The 18,546-nt window shown below is 37.9% G+C and overlaps 2 protein-coding genes across 2 annotated transcripts in view; one reads left to right on the forward strand and one right to left on the reverse strand.

Annotated features, from left to right (window-relative positions):
* Positions 6,508-7,038, reverse strand: LOC109829723. Its single transcript, XM_020396763.1, has one exon. It carries the CDS (start codon positions 7,036-7,038, stop codon positions 6,508-6,510), a length of 531 nt encoding a protein of 176 aa, XP_020252352.1.
* LOC109829724 (protein LURP-one-related 10-like) overlaps positions 11,870-18,546 on the forward strand; it is a 7,848-nt gene continuing 1,171 nt past the window's right edge. The window contains exons 1-2 of the mRNA XM_020396764.1: positions 11,870-11,888; positions 15,799-16,115. Of these exons, the coding sequence (XP_020252353.1) occupies positions 11,870-11,888; positions 15,799-16,115 (336 nt within the window). The remainder of the gene's footprint in view (positions 11,889-15,798; positions 16,116-18,546) is intronic.

Consider the following 18,546-nt stretch of genomic DNA (forward strand, 5'->3'; position numbering starts at 1 on the left):
TCAAGACGGCAGCTAGGTTTAGTTTTAGTTTCTAGGGTTTTCACTAAACCCCCTTTAGTTTCTAGGGTTTTCACTAAACCCCCCAAGACATCTTATAATAATACCTAAAAATTATGCTAATAAGTATTATTTGTAGAAAACTCTATTCATAAACTCTTAATTACAAACTAATATATTTCAATTCAAATATATCTATTGTATTCATCACTAATAAAAAAAAAATAGGATTATTATATACTATCCCTCTTAACAGAAGTTTTGTCCTCAAAACTTTGATATACCTGACTCTTCAAATAAATTAGGATATTTTTCCTTCATCTCATCTTCGTGCTCATAGGTTGCTTCTTCAGTTGAATGATTTTTTCCATAAAACCTTCACTAGGTTAACAATCCTTGACCTAGTGAAATTCCTTTTTGCAATCAGCTCTCTTGCAGAGTTCTAAACTCGTCTAGAGTTCTAAACTTACTTTACAAGTTCTTCCAAGACGTTAAGTCAAGAAGCAAAGACGAAATTCCACGAAGCGAAGTATTCGGATCGTCAACGGGATACAGGAATTAAACTCCCATCGACACCGCGAAGAGCCCAGCATTAAACAAAGGGAAATATCCCCATCGATTCTTCTCTCCTTTGTAAATCGAAAAACCGATAAGAAAGTTGCAACTTTTTTCCTAAGTCAGTTAGAGAGAGATTACTTTGAGAGATTGTAATTACTCTTTTCCTAAGTCAGTTAGAGAAATTAATATTAATTTATTTCTCAAATTTCTTGCAATTTTTCCTGCAAACAACGTCTACAGGCAAGAACAGTAAAGAACTTCATCAATCACAAAAGAGAAGATTATAAAAGTGGTCACTCTTTAGTCTCTCTCCAAACTCACACAAAGAAGAGAACACTCAAAGAAAACTCTTTTTTCTCTTCAACTCGCTCTTTCTTCTCTCTGTTCTGAATGCATTTACCTCTCATCTTCATTGGTATTTATAGCTTCATAAAAGAATTGGTGAAATAATAAAGGGTTGGTGGAATAGTGAGAGGGGGTAGGTGAAACGGTAATAGGGTTGGTGAGTTTTGAATTCATGTTCAAAGTCAATAATTACAGAAGAGAGTATATGGAATGAACAAGAGACCATTTAGGATTGATAAGGCACTTAATAGTCCGTTTTCAATCACAAGTATATATATTGATTGTGTGAAAGTTCACACAAAGGATAATCCGGCGGATATGCTCACTAAGGTGATTCCGAGCAACAAGTTTGATCATTATCGAAACTTGTTGCATATTCGTGATTGTTGAGGCCGTTGACGGCCATTTGGATGAACTACGGGCGGCTTGATTCCTTGGGAGAGGGGGTACGTAGGCAACCACATTGGTACAGCCGAGTTTAGAGAGACGACACATTGGTGCTCATGTTGGTGTCGGCTCAGTGTTGGGAACACTTCGCCGAGGTGGAGAATTGTGAAAACGGCGAAGGAATTGTGAAAAATATGAAGAATAACCCAAAACAGACTCCACCACACCCTGGTGTGGTGTCTGCCATGGGTGTGGTAGAATCTGTCCTGCATCACACCCTCTGCCATACCCACGGTACAGGGTGTGGCAGAATCTGTCCTGCACCACACCCTCTGCTACACCCATGGTGCAGAGTGCAGGAAGTGTGTGGCTTTCTTCTTCCGTGATCTCAAGTTCGTTGTGTGTGCGTGCAACGCTTCCGCATAGGCGCGCGACAGATTGATGTATGTTGGATATTCATGTGTGAGTATAGTCTTATATATGTTGAAAGATTAAGAAAGAGCGACCGATTTAAAGAGTTATGACTAAAATTGGTGATCCTTTCATGATTGCCTGTAATGATGTTACTACCAAGTTAACGCTTGTAACGTCCTGAAATAAATCGAAGTTCTAATGTCCCTCACATAGTTAATTTTATCATTAATTTAAATTAATAACAAAATGAACGTGAGAAATAAAAATAAAATTCTTGTTTAAAGCAAGTACATAGGCCAAAGGCCTATGATATATATTTATACTAATCAATGTGAATAGGTTGAGTACCCAAGAGTCACCCTCACTTAATGGGGTGTTACATCACCATAATGGGGTGTGAATGGAGGGATAATGAGGGGGAGGCCAAAGGCCTCCCTCATCTCATAATACTCCCCCTTATCCATCCATTACCTTGAGTTTAGCTTATGAACACTTCAGGGTTCGTAAAGCTAATGGGGTGGATACTTCTGGATCCAGAGTAAACTTGTTTGCCTCGTTAAAACCTTAGCTGTGGAAAACCCAGTGGGAAAAAACCATCAGCCTAAGGAAAAAGAGTACAACCCATAGGTTACTCCCCCTGAACCATACAAGCTTCAGGCTTGTAGGTCTTTCAGATGTCTCATCCCTATTCCTTTTACAAGTTTTACAAAAGTACATCTAGGCAGAGCCTTAGTGAACAAGTCAGCTAAATTATTACATGATTGGATCTGCTGTACTTTAACTTGCTCCTCCTCTTGAAGATCGTGCGTCCAGAAAAACTTGGGAGATATGTGCTTCGTCTTGTCACCCTTGATGAAGCCAGACTGAAGTTGAGCAACGCAGGCTGCATTGTCTTCAAATATAGTAGTTGGCTCAAGGTCACCAGTCTTCAGGCCGGTAGACACTAAGATGTGCTGAATGACAGAACGAAGCCAAACACATTCTTTGCTGGTTTCATGGATCGCGAGGAGTTCGGAATGGTTGGATGAGATTGCTACAGTGGTTTGCTTGACAGACCTCCAGGAGATGGCCGTACCACCGAATGTAAACACAAATCCGGTTTGTGATTTCTCGGTGTGGGGATCAGACCTGTAACCTGCATCTGAATAACCAATTAAGGTGGGAGACCCACCCTTCGGGAAATATAATCCCAGGTCTATAGACCCTTGGAGGTAGCGCAGAAGATGCTTAACTCCATTCCAGTGGCGCTTTGTGGGCGCTGCACTGTATCTGGCTAGTAGGTTAACTGAAAACGCTATATCGGGACGCGTACAGTTAGCCAGATATAATAGTGCTCCAATGGCACTGAGGTAAGGTACTTCAGGACCTAGCATTTCCTCCCCCTCTTCCAGCGGACGGAAGGGGTCGTTCTTTACATCCAATGATCGAACAACCATTGGTGTACTAAGAGGATGACATTTATCCATTCGGAAATTTTTAAGTAATTTCCGTGTATATGTGGATTGGTGTAACAGGATACCACCCTTAAGGTGTTCGATCTGTAAGCCAAGACAATACTTTGTTTTGCCTAGGTCTTTCATTTCAAAAGTATTCTTAAGGCTTTCAGATATCCCAGCGATCTCTGCAGGAGATCCAATGAGATTTAAGTCGTCGACATAGACGGCGACTATAATGAATCCTGTTCCCGATCTTTTTATAAAGATACACGGGCAGACTTTATCATTTGTGAATCCTTGCGTAGCAAGGAACTCACTTAGTCTGTTATACCACATTTTCCCCGATTGCTTAAGACCATATAATGATCTTTGAAGCCTAACAGAATAGACGTCCCGAGGTCTATCTGCTATCTCTGGTGGAATTTTATATCCTTCAGGGAGTTTCATATAGATATCTTTATCTATATTGCCATATAGATATGCAGTCACAACGTCCATGAGCTGCATTTCTAGGCCTTCCAGAGATGAGAGGCTTATTAGGAATCGGAAGGTATTCCCATCCATAACCGGAGAATATGTTTTTTCATAGTCTATTCCCGGTCTTTGGGAAAAACCTTGTGCTACAAGCCGTGCTTTGTAGCGCACAACCTCGTTGTGTTCATTTCTTTTTCTGATGAAGACCCACTTATATCCCACAGGTTTTACACCTTTAGGTGTTTGGACTACTGGTCCAAAGACTTCGCGTTTCAAGAGTGAGTCCAGCTCTACTCCTATTGCCTCGTTCCACTTTGGCCAATCGTCTCTGCGTTTACATTCCGCTAGAGACCGTGGTTCGATGTCATCGTCGTATTCAGTGACGTGAACGGCAATATCGAACGCAAAGTCGTCGTCGACGACTGTGCTTTTTCTGTCCAGTACCTCCTCAGTACGTACAAAATTTAATGATGTTTCTCCTATTTGTTCCTCTTCAGGGGAATCTAGGAGGGGAGAGGAAGCTGGTCTGAGCTCAGTATCCTGTGTTGGGTTCATCTTTATTTCTCCAGGATTTTTTCTTTTACGAGGGACTTTGTCCTTCGAACCTGGTGGGCGTCCTCTTTTCAATTGAGGTACAGCCGTTTCTGCTGCCGGCGGATTGCATCCATCTTTGGGGATGTCAATCCTAGCTGGCGTGTTGACAGCAGGGACGTGTGATCTGACAATCTTCTGGTTATCAGTGAATTTATCCGGAAGTAAATGTACTGTATTCTGAAGATGAAGAATCTTTAGGATCTCATCTTCACATTGACTAGTACGCGGATCATAATGAGACAAAGTCTTGGTGTTCCAAGAAATGGTCTTAGAAGCGTCAGGCTTCCTGGACTGTGTGCCAAGTTTAGGAAATGAATCCTCAACAAATTCACAATCATCAAGACGTGTTTTAAATGCGTCACCCGTCTGGGGTTCGAGGTATCTTATTATAGAGGGCGAATCAAACCCTATATAGATACCCAAACGACGATGTGGACCCATTTTGGTCCTTTGTGAAGGAGCAATTGGGACGTAAACTGCACAACCAAACACTCTCAAATGTGAGATATTCGGAGGTGCACCATAAGCAAGCTGCATTGGTGACAAAATATGGCCACCAGAGGGTCGTATTCTGATAAGCGAAGCGGCATGCAATATGGCATGACCCCAAGCCTCAACAGGCAACTGTGATTGCATCAACAATGGACGAGCAATCCATTGCAATCTCTTAATTAGAGATTCTGCTAACCCGTTCTGGGTGTGAACATGTGCTACAGGATGTTCAACTTCGATGCCAGTTGCTAGGCAATAGTCTTGAAAGACTTGTGAAGTGAATTCTCCCGCATTATCAAGACGTAATTTCTTGATTTGATTATCGGGGAAATGAGCCCGCAACTTAATAATTTGTGCCAATAGCTTTGAAAAAGCTAAGTTGCGGGTGGACAAAAGGCACACGTAAGACCACTTGGTTGATGCATCTATAAGTACCATAAAGTACCTAAATGGTCCACTTGCGGGGTGAATAGGCCCACAAATATCGCCATGTATTCTCTCCAAGAAGCTAGGAGACTCTAATCCCACTTTCAGAAGGGAAGGTCTCGTGATCAGTTTACCTTGGAAACAAGATAGACATGAGTAATCACCCTTCTGAAGAATCTTCAGGTTCTTCAGGTTGTGTCCACTTGATTGGATCACGATGTGGTGCATCATTGCTGATCCTGGGTGACCCAGTCTGTTATGCCAAAGTTTAAATTTCGTCGAAGAATGGCAATCCCGGGTATCTTCAAATACCTCGTTCAGAACAACAAGATCAAGTTGCCACCGATTCAGGATCAAGAAAATGCCAAGAGGGTCAACGATCCGAAATACTGTGCATTCCACCGAACGGTGCACCATCCCACCAAGGTATGCTACGCTCTCAAAGATAAGATTCAGGCCCTAATCGATGTTGGGATTATCACCATGAAGCAGCCCAAAGAGAAGAAAGTGGGTGCAAACATGGTATCCATTAGTTTCGGGACTGTTCCCTCAAGTTGGTTCCAACACGAGCCGGTGATCAATGCAGCAGTGAAGACGGTGAATGATGACTTCACCAAATCCTTCTATTATGTTAGATAGTCCCGAAATCGTAATTACGGGATCGTCATAATCATATAAGCTATTGAAATAGCTTCTTTCGCGAAGGATTGTGTGCGTCGAGGCACTGTCCACAAGGCACTCACACTTCATCTATAACATGAATGCAATATTTTAATCTAAAGAAAATAACTATCTTTATTGAAAAGTAAAGTGCATTACATGGAAAGTAAAGAACTAAAGATGAAAGTACTATGAGAATTTAAATGCATATAAAGATAACATGGATCTAGTCTAGAAGATCATCCATTTCGAAGTCATCAGCAGTGAACTGAGTAGACGGCTGCTTTTCCACCAGATTTGTTTCAACAGTAGACTTCAGGCTCGCTAGATACAGATCTTGGAGGTGTCGCGGAGTGCGACAGTTTCTGGACCAATGTCTAGTCATGCCACATTTGTGGCATTTATCCTCCCAAGTGTTCTTGGGAATGGACGTCAGCTCAGTTGTCTTCTTCTTCCACTTCTTCTTTCCCTTACTATTGCTGCTCTGGGGAGGGTTGTTTTTCTGGGGTGGACATCTGACCTGCCACTTAGGGGCTTTCCCCTTGTTGAATTTACCCTTATGCTTTTTCTTCTGCTTCTGGGAAGAAAACATGTGAGCTTCGGGTGGTGGAGCTGAGCCTGCAGGGCGTAGGTTATGAGTGGCCAAAAGCAATTCTCTGTTTTGCTCCGCCATCAGAAGGGTGGAGTGCAATTCAGAATACTTTTTGAACTTTCGTTCGTGGTACTATTGCATGAGGATTGCATCCTTCTCGTGGAAGGATGTGTAAGTCTTCTCCAACATGCGTTCCTCCGAAACTTCTTCACCACACAACTTCAGGCGTGAGGTGATATTATGAAGTGCTGAGTTATACTCAGCTACGGACTTAAAGTCCTGAAGTCGGAGGTTTTCCCACTCATAACGTGCACGTGGGAGGATCACATCTTTCTGATGTTTGTATCGGTCCTCAAGTGCAGTCCACAATTCCTTTGGGTCCTCTACAGTCAGGTATTCGGCCTTCAGGGTCCGATCAATATGTCTCCTGATGTAGATAATGGCTTTCGCCTTATCTATATCAGAGACGATCACTGTAGTAGCAACCTCAGCATTATTTACAGCATTACCCGTAACAGTGACCTGAGCCGATGGAGCAGGAGTTGAAATTGTGGCTAATAAGCCCTGGGCACGTAAGTGGAACTTCAGGTCCACATGCCAACTCAAATAATTCTTGCCAGCAGCGTCAAGGACTTCGAAATCAACGCTCGCTATTTTAGCCATTTTATCTATGCATTTGAAAGACATGAATTAATAATAAGGAATTAAAAATTCATGCAATAAACATGTTGCGTGGATCAGCCCGTCACCAAAAAATAAAAAGTGTCCAAAGTCCGATTATACAGTCCAAAGATAACAAAAAACATAAAATTAAAATACAATTTGGAAAACCCTAGGGGCTCCCTGCATTTTGCAAAAATACCTTCGTCTTCAATGGAATACTTTTTTTTCTAGACTTCTTTTTGTTTCTATGCGATACTGCCTACTTAATACTTTTAATATCATGTAGAAATTGTGAGTTTGAACTTGAAAATAACAAGTGATGATTAAAAAAATAATGCAAGTGCCCTGAATGGAAACTCTGAAACAACCAAGGGTTTAGCATTCCATTAGAAAAATGTATATGTGTTTAAAGAATAGCATTAAAAACTATAGGGGCCAAATATGATTTTATGTCATGTTAACTGGACATATACAATAATACCTTGGTGTTGGTGTTACTGTTTTCTTCTCAAGAATATGTAATTTAAGAGCATTTCCCTAGCAATGGTCACTTCCGTTAATACTAAGCAAAACCAAATAATATTCATGAAAATAGGAAATGTTATCAGCGTAAATGTGCAAATTTAACACAATATATGAATTTTTACAAACTAGCAGAAGCCGCAGAACTTCTCGCCAGTTTCATCAACATGAGCACATAAATTTTTTTTTATTAGCAATTAACTAATAGTATTAATTACTAGTTATGCCAACAAATAATGAAAGCAATTAGATTAGATGAACAACAATAAAATTGCTTTAAAAAAAATTCCCGAGTGAACAGTAACCCTCGGTGAACAGTAACAAAAAATTTTTTTTCCTTGTTAATTTTTCAGCTGCCATATATTATTCTACGGATTATAGTAATTACCTCTAGATCACAGATCTAGGGACGATCGATACTAAAGATCCGTAGAACGCTGCCTCCTTGCGATGATCCGTCGAACGCTCCCGCTGCAACGAACCAGATCTCAATGCGCAAAAGAGGAAGGAAATATATTTTTTTTTATGGCTCAGAAATTCAAGAACACTTCGTGCTGATAACGTGTTTAAAGCAAGTACATAGGCCAAAGGCCTATGATATATATTTATACTAATCAATGTGAATAGGTTGAGTACCCAAGAGTCACCATCACTTAATGGGGTGTTACATCACCATAATGGGGTGTGAATGGAGGGATAATGAGGGGGAGGCCAAAGGCCTCCCTCATCTCATAATAATTCTGAACATATTACCATTTTTAAAATGAGCTGTGTACATCTTGAATGATCATAAGAATCTTAATTCGTATCATGCATGATTTAAAATCATTTTTTCTAACAAAGAGTACTAGTTCAAATAGTATTTAAAACTTCCTATAATTATATTAATTATATATTAAAAATTGGATAAATAAATAAAACTGATAGTTTTGTTTTTGTTAAGCCAATAGTACTATGCAATTCATTAGGCTTTAGATATTAATAAAAGTAATATAAAATTAAGTAACCAGTATGCAGAAAAAGTTTAATTTGCTTTTACGCAGCATACACATGGACTAGTTCATTTAAATAAAATAGATTTATCTTCCCCCCTTTTTTATAACTCAACTCCGAAGCGAATCTAAAATCACGAGAGCTATATTGGAACCTCCCAGCTGTTAGTATTTATTTGTAAAAACAAGATAGTCCCGCATCGGATATTTGAGCATTCTTTTTAGAGGTTTAAAAGCATTTAATGATTATTGGGATTTGATAAATAGATCAAAGTATAGGCTTCTAAACCCACGTGCGGGTAGTGCGAATATATAATTCGCGATTATTAGACGCACTTAGCATTTTGCACACTTGCCGCTTCTGCTTAAATATTCTAACTTTTTAGTATATATTTTGAATTTATATTTATTATTATTATTTTAAATTTTCAAATTTATTAAAATATGAATAGACAAATGACTGTTGAAAAGTGTCTGTTTTTTCCAAGAAGTGTTTCCCAAGAAAATTTGCATTAATCTGAAGCAACTTTGAATTTAAAATAGAGCAAATATTTGTTTATGAGAAATTCTCTCTCCTTCGTTATTTTACTAAACACCAATTAACTATCCGGATTACTCGCGGCCATTATTATTGTTATTATTATATTTGACTGGCTCTTTCAAAAGAGAATACCCGCGTCCGACGGGCGATCCGACAAACTCTCCGAAGCTCTCCCCCACAACTTATCACTATAAACTCCAACGCCTTCTCAATCTCTCTGCATCAATTAATTCCCTTTTCATTTCATCTCTCTCCGCCTAGAAATTATCCGAACCACAATTTAGCATTATGGCCGTTTCCGAAGAGGAGATGCAGAAAATCTTCAAGCGTTTCGACGCCAACGGCGACGGCAAGATATCGCCCGCTGAGATCGCGGACGCTCTCAAGTCTCTTGGCTCCGGCAACACCAACCCCGACGAGATTAAGGTCAAGATGTCCGAGATTGACACCGATGGCGACGGCTTCATCGACTACAACGAGCTGGTCGAGTTCGCCAAGGCTCACCCTGGCCCCGCGAAGGACCTCGCCAAGCTCTGCTAAAGTTCGTTGGGTTCTTTCTCCGAGGAGAAGTTTTGGTGTCTTGAAGTTCTTTTGATGTTTGTTGTTGTTTATTGCTGAATTTTTTTTTTTAATTTCTCTTTGGATTGATTGTGTTATTAACGTGAGAGATTCATCTGTTTGCATCGCCAATAACAGTTTTGGATTTGTTTTTATATTGACTTTGGTTATGTGCTTTTGAGTTCAAAATAGTGTTATATGCCAAAGTTATATGCTCTTGGATTTGTGCTAAATTGCACTTAAATGCCCTAGCGTCTCTAACTTTGCACTTAAGTGGTCTTTATTTTAAAATAGTCTGTTTAAATGTTCCAACGTATTTAAATGTTACAAATAGATGCCACAAAGTTTAAAAATATTGCGCATTGTTGCCCTCTTGTTTACCAAATATGGCGTATAAATATCCTTCGTTTGTAAATGGGCTCAATTAAATGCCCTAAGGTTTCTAGAAGTTTTACTTTAATACCAACTATTGTATGATACTCTTGGATACATAGAGAAAATATCGACCGGATGTTTTCAATTATAGGGCATTCATGTGCAACATTTAAATATTTGGGTAATCAAGAGTGTTTTAGTTTTTAGAAAGGTTTTTAAATTATACTATTGAAATGTTACTTTAAATTATACTATTGAAATGTTTTTAAATGCAGGAGATACAAGATTAAACTATAGAAGGTTTAAGTTTTACAATCAAACTATAATCTTTGCTTAAAAAACAAAACGGTAGCAATAAATTCGAGAAAGAAAGAATTCAAAAGAAAATTTAATACAGTTCGATTAGGATATTTTCCATATCTCTTTCCATATGGAAAATGATTTAAGGATCCAAAATATGGGACCAATGGAGGGGACAGTTGAGGTGTCCCCTCCCTATTGCATAATGAGTTGGCTATGCCAACTCATGCCAACTCGTTATGCAATAGGGAGGGGACACCTCACTTGTCCCCTCCCTTGGTCCCATATTTTGGGTCCCCGTAGCAGCACTCTTAAAATTTGACCTTCGTTCATGTGCATTGTACTTTCCAAAAAGTGATGTAATTGAGAAGCATCTTGCTGCCGACAAGGATGAAGCATCCAAATTTAATTATTAAGCTAAGATATTCTAGTTCTAGCGTAGAGCAACGATGGGAAGGTGACGTGAGAATATTTTATCAGATTAACTTTAGAATTTCAACGAGCATTTTCACACAGAGCTTCCAAGTTGCTGCCTGAGTTATAAATTGTAGAAAAACCCATAAAAAAGACAATGTTATATATAAGTTAGATTTGCAGGCTTTTATATATTTATATACAGAGGAATATGAGTATGCTTGGTACCAAGCACACAATTTGTGCTTGGTAGTAAAGTGGCATATTATCCTCCACTCATTCAAATGGGGGGACCACATTCACATGGGTGAATGTGGTCCCCCCAATTGAATGAATGGATGAGAATGAGACACCTCACTACTAAGCATAAAATTTGTGCTTGGTACCAAGCATACCCATTTTTCTCATATATAATATATATATATATATATTATATAATATAATATATATATATATTATAATAATATATATATTATATTATATAATAAGTATATAGGAGAGCAAGAGGGGAGGAACGGTTCTAATAAAAAACATCCGTTAGCTAAAAAACTAAAAAACTCACTTCACGCCATTGGATCTAAGATGAAGCAATGCTGGATTCAAGTCAACAGCAACAGACAAATGCATTAATTAACAGTCATTAATTGACGAGAGTCAAACGCAGTGAAATCGCAGATTTTAGAGAAGTAAGGAGGAGGCAGATACCGTCAAACGCATGAATCCAGATTCACATACCTCGAACGTATCTTGAAATTACTGGGAGCAAAGTGAACACAGAATTCCTCCCCTAACGTAGTCTTGAATTACTGCAGTGAATCCAGATTCACTACAGTGAATCTGGATTCATGGCGTTGATGTATTAATGCTGTTAAATGAGCTATGAATAATGCATGTGTATGTTGACTGTTTGACTGAATCTAGCCATTGGATGTAAGGTGTAGTTTTCAGTTTTTTAGGCTTAAGGAGGTTTTTATTAGAACCTTCCTATAATAATATATAATATATATTATATATACATATAATGTTGTATATAGGATAATAAGTAGTAAGTAGTAGATATTATATAATATATAATTATTATATATATATATATTTATATGTATATATATATATATATATAATAGATATAATGAAAAATGGGTATGCTGGTAAGCCAAGCACAAATTTATGCTGTAGTGATGTGTCAATCCTCATCAGATCAATTAAGCATAGAAAGATAGGTGTCCCCAAATGAAGTTGGAGGGGGATGTGACACCATACTACCAAGCATAATCGTTTTTGTGTTTGGTACCAGGAAAGCATAACTCATATTGTCTATATATATATATATATCTATATAGGTAGAGTAATTAGTTGTATATATTATACATGTATATATAATTATAATATATATATAATATATATATATATATATATATATATATACTCTCTCTCTCTTTCTATAAATCATGCATATTTGCAAAACTATCTCTAAATAGTAATATTTACAAAACTACAAACATACGATATTTATTTATATTTTACATTGTAGTTATGATTTAGGGATTTTTTTTGACAAAGTTAATGATTTGAGATTTCTTTGACCCCAAATTTAACTGGGGTGGTGTGTGTATAAGATTCCTATCTTATAATACATAGATTTAAGGATCATTATTGCCACCAAGGGGTGGTTCATGTGGGTTGCCTGAATCATTGTGATCCTAGTGTTAGATATAGGTACCCTGCAGGTAATAATTGTATATTATAATAGGACCTATATGAATATAACATCCTTGTTCAAAATGGTAGTATGCTATTTTGGTCAGATTTATCTGGTATTTTAATACAGATAAAGTCCTTAGAATGATACTAAACTATTAGACATTTCAAATATGATCGTAACGAAGAGATCTGATTTGTCGCTAACATATATTCTAAAATGTTCCTAGTCGATGAAGTGTTGAAATGGGACATCATCACTTTGGGAAGAATAGTGTATATTCTATTTCTCCTTTGGAAGGATGATGATCCATCTCTTAGATCATTGATGTAAGACATCAATATACAGTATACAGGTGACTCATTAGTGAATGAGTTGACTGAACGACTCACCGAGAACATCTAGTTGGTAATTATACTTAACTGTCAAAAAGAAGTTCTCAAGTGATATAGTACAAAGTAGTCTCATGACCTGAGGTATGAGTGTAATATCTTACATGTCAGTATAGATGTACATAGACTTTTACCTAACCACAGTTCTCATCGAGTTGTGCATAACGGTTCTTGTTAGGTGCATCCCGAGGCATAAGTAGATATTGAGATACCAAGATGAGATTCTTCTCTCCCAGTATAAGGGGTTGATATCATAAGATTGTTTGATATAACTATAACCTGGAAATCCTTGGCCGAGGTAAATAAGATAAACTGATTGTCAGTTTAAATCCTTGGCTGAGGTAAATAAGATAAACTGAGTGTCAGTTTGATCTTATAGGTTATGAGTTTAATATCAACAAACACTAATTGAGCAATTACTTATAGGTTATGAGTTTAATATCAACAAACACTAATTGAGCAATTAGGGTTTGACAGTTTTTCATACCCCAGTCTCAATAGTTTGACATGGTTTGATAAAGAGACCGGACTGTACGGTATTATCGCTGAGTGGTCCTGATAAAATTGTGTAAGCATCTTACAGACATTTATCACAACTTATACCCGGGTAGTCTTTATGTGTGACTAGCACATCTGTTGTACTTATGGATATCATCCACTGCCGAGTTCTTAAGTTGGGCTCTAGAGTCACACCAAGCGCGTACTTAAATCATATGAAATACAAATTTATAGAGTAATGCGTATGATTGATACGCATATATGATTTTCACCGGATACACATAAACGGTTATATGTATCGGTAAAATCAGAATGCTATGTGCTTAAGAAATAAATTCCAGTATTTTCCCCATAAAGTTAAGTTTTAGTCAACTGGTTGACTTTTTGGTCAATAGTTGACTTTTGGTCAACTCATTGACATTTTGGTCATATGATGACTTATTAGTTAATGATTGGAAAATTACAAAATACCGTATTGATGTGGTATTTTTATTTATGAAATACGTACTTTATTATACATTGATTAATGAGTCATGAGATGAGTCATTAAGGTTGTATGGTTTGGGAACATGGTTTTAGCACATAGTTTTGATTCTTCATGATTCATTGCATGACTCATGAGATGAGTCATTGCATGACTCATGAGAGAATCATTGTTTTGATAACTCATGGTGTGACTCATAGGATGAGTCATTCATCATTGCATGACTCATGAGAGAATCATTGTTTTGATAACTCATGGTGTGACTCATAGGATGAGTCATTCATATCATGACATATTCTTTCTCTATAAATATGAGCTCTCTTTCTTCTTTCATGATTAATGAAAAAAATGAAATAAATGGTTTATTCATAGTTGCTTTCCATAAAAGAAAAGAAGAGGGATCTACCTCTAACTAAACTCTAACAATCTTTGAGTAAGAGGAAGTAGTAGGATTTTAAAGTACCCCGGAGTGGATATCTTGCCTTGTGTCTCAAGAAGACTCCGATTTTATCAAGCTCACTTGAAGACTTAGAGATCCACTACGAAGAGATTTACTACTACAAGGAGCAAGAGCTAGGGATTGTTCGATTTTCCATCGAATCACGCTTCGAAAGTATGACTTTCTAACTCTTGTATGCTCTCTTTAATATAGGGATCATGTTAGATTTAATTAGGATGGTCCTAGCTTATTTTTCATGCTCTCTACATGCTTAGTTAATTAGGATGGTCCTAGCTTATTTTTCATGCTCTCTACATGCTTAGTATTATTATACATACAGTCTTCTGTTACGTATTTTGCATGTATTTAGCACGAATTTCCAACACCTAGACCGTATGGGTTTGATTCCAGTCCCATATTCATTTGGTTTTGTGTAGGATTAAAGGTGGGGCTCAGCACGTGGGATTTTATTGGTTAAGTGGAGATCCTAACTCTGGGCCACACTGATTGAAGCTCTCCCTAACCAAGGTTTTCTTTAAAAAAAAGCCTAGCTAAAAGACCAATTTGGTCCTTATATTGGGGTTTCATACTCCAATTGGTTAGCGTACTGGGGTTTTATACTCTAACCGGTCCCCCTAGGTATGTCACGCGATCTAAAAAGACCAAAATACCTCTTAAATTATATTAAAAAACCCATTCATATAATCTTTATTTTTAATTATAAAAATAGAAATCTTTCAATTTTTATATTCATTTCCCCTCACTCACTTAGATTAGGGTCACAAACCCTAACTGAAAAATGCTGGAAGTTAAAGTAAAATAGAGGGACCAATTTGAATATGAAACCCCAATACGAAAATTAATTCGAGAAAAAGTAAAGTTAGAAGACAAATTTGAGTATAAAGCCCCAACAGAAGAACCAAGTTGGAAAAAATAAAGGACGAGGATTAATTTGAGTATGAAGCCCGCGTACAGAGACCAAATTGGTTTAAAAACTCCAGAAAGTTAAAAAAAAAAAAAGCAATATCAGAAAGAATACATGAAACAAACAAAAAAGTAAATGAAGAGGAAGAAGTTCTACTTTCATTACTTCTAAAAATATATGAAACAAACAAAAAAATGTTATTTTCGCTACTTCCTATTTCATAGTTTTAAAAGTTATTTCTGTAATCTATTTCTTACTTTCAATACTTTTATTGAAACGGGCCCTAAAATAAAAACTCTTGGGTGCATCTATAAAACTGTCCACACCTCATGCCAGCGTATAAAAAAAAGTCTTTTTGTTTTTAGGTCCATTTGTTTACCTAGTTTTATCTTTAAGCCCAAGAATTATTAGGTGTATCTTTAAACCCAACTTTCTTTTTGTATTTATCTTTAAACCCAATTCCAAAATATATTATTCTCATATGTGGGTCCCCCTATATAAGAAAATTAGGTTTAAAGATAAATACAAAAAAAAAGTTGGGTGTAAAGATATAACTAATAATACTTGGGTTTAAAGATAAAGCTAGGTAAACAAATGGACCTAAAAACAAAAAGCCCTAAGAAAAAAACTGCCAGCACCAGCCAAAGATCTCCTCCTCTCAATTACCAAGCCACACGCCCTCACCAAACTCGATCCGAAACGACCCATGGCTGCGATGCCTAGCTACCCTGGCGATCGTGGGCCCGCAGTTCTGCGCACCGTATCCGGTCGACCTCACCGTCACCAAGAAGGCGATCAGCATCACCGACGGCGACTTCGTCGTGACCGACGTCAACGGGGCCGTGGTGTTCAAGGTGAAGGGCACCCTCCTCAGCGTAAGGGACCGCCGAGTTTTGCTCGACGCTAACGGGGTTCCGCTCATGTCCATGCAACAAAAGGTCCGTCGATCTCTTAATTAATTTCGTCAGATATCTATTTCATTAGATCAAAAAGTTTGTGAAATTTGATTGGGGTTTCCTTCGAACCCTTCGTATTTGCTAATTTGATACCCAATATTTCATTATCAAATCCAAATTGTATACCGTGCACAGTTACAATAAAGATCTCTCTCTCTCTCTCTCTCTCTCTCTCTCTCTCTCTCTCTCTCTCTCTCTCTCTCTCTTTCTTTTATTTATTTATGTATTTATTTTTTGTTACGATATATAATTAGGTTCATAGAAGAGGAGGGAAGAAAGAATTATGCGTGTGTTCTGAAAGAAAAGAAGAGGAGGATAGATAATCATTATATGTGTTAATTGCAGGTAGAACTGAAGTTACTACCCGCGTAGTTCTGTTGTTACAAAAGGAACCCCTTAGTCAAATTCTTTATGTCGAAGTCCCTAATTATTATATCAAAACTCCGAAATTATGTGGGGATTGAGGGTTCTACTTTTATAGTCTGCTATACGCCCCCTACAGGTTGAAGACCCTTTATGGATATAAATTAAGTTGGACTCACTTAGCAGTATCAATTTCTTTCTAAAATCCTCTTAGAAAATCGTGACCAACAAGACTCGTACTTGGTTGCTCTAACATCATGTCAAATTCCTTTACCGTTACACCAAACCTCCAAAATTGTAGTGAGGGTTAAGGGTTAAAGTTCTATAGCATAACACTTTCCACTCTTTGCTTTGGGGTTATGTTTGCCAAAAAAAAAAAAAACCAATTTTCTCTTTCGCTAAAAGTAAAGAAATCAAAAAAGTTTACCCAGAGGCTGTTTCTACAACAATAGAATTACATTGTTCTAAGTTAAATTTTGTTGGGATTATTGGAGCACACAAGAGCGCAAGCACAACACAAAGTATTTTTAACGTGAATCGGCCAAACATGCCTACATCCATGATTCTCTAAGCAGAGCAATCCACTATCTTCACAAATCAATACAACCAATAATAATGATATAAGTTTTGCATGCACAAACTTGAAAATCCTCACATCTCTCAAGGAACCCAAAAACACCGATCACTCAAGAGCTCTACGAGGCCTACTATCACACCACATATCTCAAAGAACCCGAAAACACCGATCCCTCAAGAGTTCTAAGAGAATCCTCCCTCTCTTTAGAGGATGACTTTTTTAACACTAGCACATACCTTATTATAAGGTCCAAAGAAAAGTTCAAGAAGCTAACCATTAATACATCATTTCATCTTCCTATACATTAACCCTTCAAACTTCTACCCTTTGCATTCTCCAACATTGACTAGCTGTTCAATATTCCTAGTCAACACTCGCAGTCTTCATTATGAGATTTGTTAGCTTTGGGGGTGAAGCCCAAACCTTGCAGGCGAGCTCGAGGTCCAGCGGTTCGCGACCTCTTGAGCAGGCGAGCTCGTGATCGAGCAGGCGGATTCTTTGAGTAGGCGAGTTCGTGGTCGCTGCAGGCGAAACTCTCGAGCAGGCGAATCTTGGTCTGGCGAGTTCGACGACAGCTGCAGGCGGATCTTGAGCAAGCGAGGCCCACGCGACGTGCAGGCGAGTTTGAGGACAACTCACGACAGCCTGTCGTGAGCTGGCTAGGGGTTCCCTATAAAAGGGGAAACCCCAAGCCCGAGATTTAAGCTTCTTCTCCTCATCTTCTCGTGCAAAATCAGAGGCGGCGGAACTCCTCCCCTTTCTCGCGATTTTTCTCCAGCGCTCTCTCTTTGTCGTGATTTCGAAAGTGAAATCATTAAGGAAGAAATTAAAGAGGGGAGAAAGAAGTAAAGAGGGGTATTTAAAGAGAGAAGGGAATCTTACTGTAGCTACGGTAAAGATTAAATTTATTTGAGGAATCTCAAGTTTGAGATTCGCTCTGAATTGTAATTTCTTGTTAGATTAATAAGAAATTTATTGTGTGGCTCCCGAGGACGTAGGCAGTTGCCGAACCTCGTTAAAACTTGGTGTACTTTTTTTTATTCTGCGTTTCTGTTGCATTAGGGATTTCGGCGTTAAATTCCCAACAAGATTTGGGGAGAATCCCAACAAATTTGGCAAATAGTATTAGGATCTATCCGCAATTAACCATAGAAATCAACTAGACCGGTACAATTTGTAGTTTGACCAATGAAGATTAGAAATATTTATTAAAAAAAATCAAAGGTTTGAAAGACATATTTTGACCTAAATATATTTTTAAAAACCCTTAACTTTGGACGATTATTGGATAGCCCCACATAAAGTTAAAAGGGCTTTTTTTGATATTTTCAAAGTTAAGTATTATTTTGATAACCCCTTTTAACTTTGAGATTTTATCAGAAAACCCCCTACTTTAGTGGTTCTTTTTGGCAAAGTCTCAAAATTGAAGGGGTTTGCTGATAAAATCTGAAAGTTAGGGGGGGGGGGGTTGGG

Source organism: Asparagus officinalis, chromosome 2 (genome assembly GCF_001876935.1).
Source record: "Asparagus officinalis chromosome 2, Aspof.V1, whole genome shotgun sequence".
In the NCBI taxonomy this organism is placed as follows: domain Eukaryota; kingdom Viridiplantae; phylum Streptophyta; class Magnoliopsida; order Asparagales; family Asparagaceae; genus Asparagus; species Asparagus officinalis.

What these genes read in the sequence shown, in the direction of transcription:
- LOC109829723 (XM_020396763.1), bottom strand. Translation starts at nt 7,038, where the DNA reads ATGGCTAAAATAGCGAGCGTTGATTTCGAAGTCCTTGACGCTGCTGGC.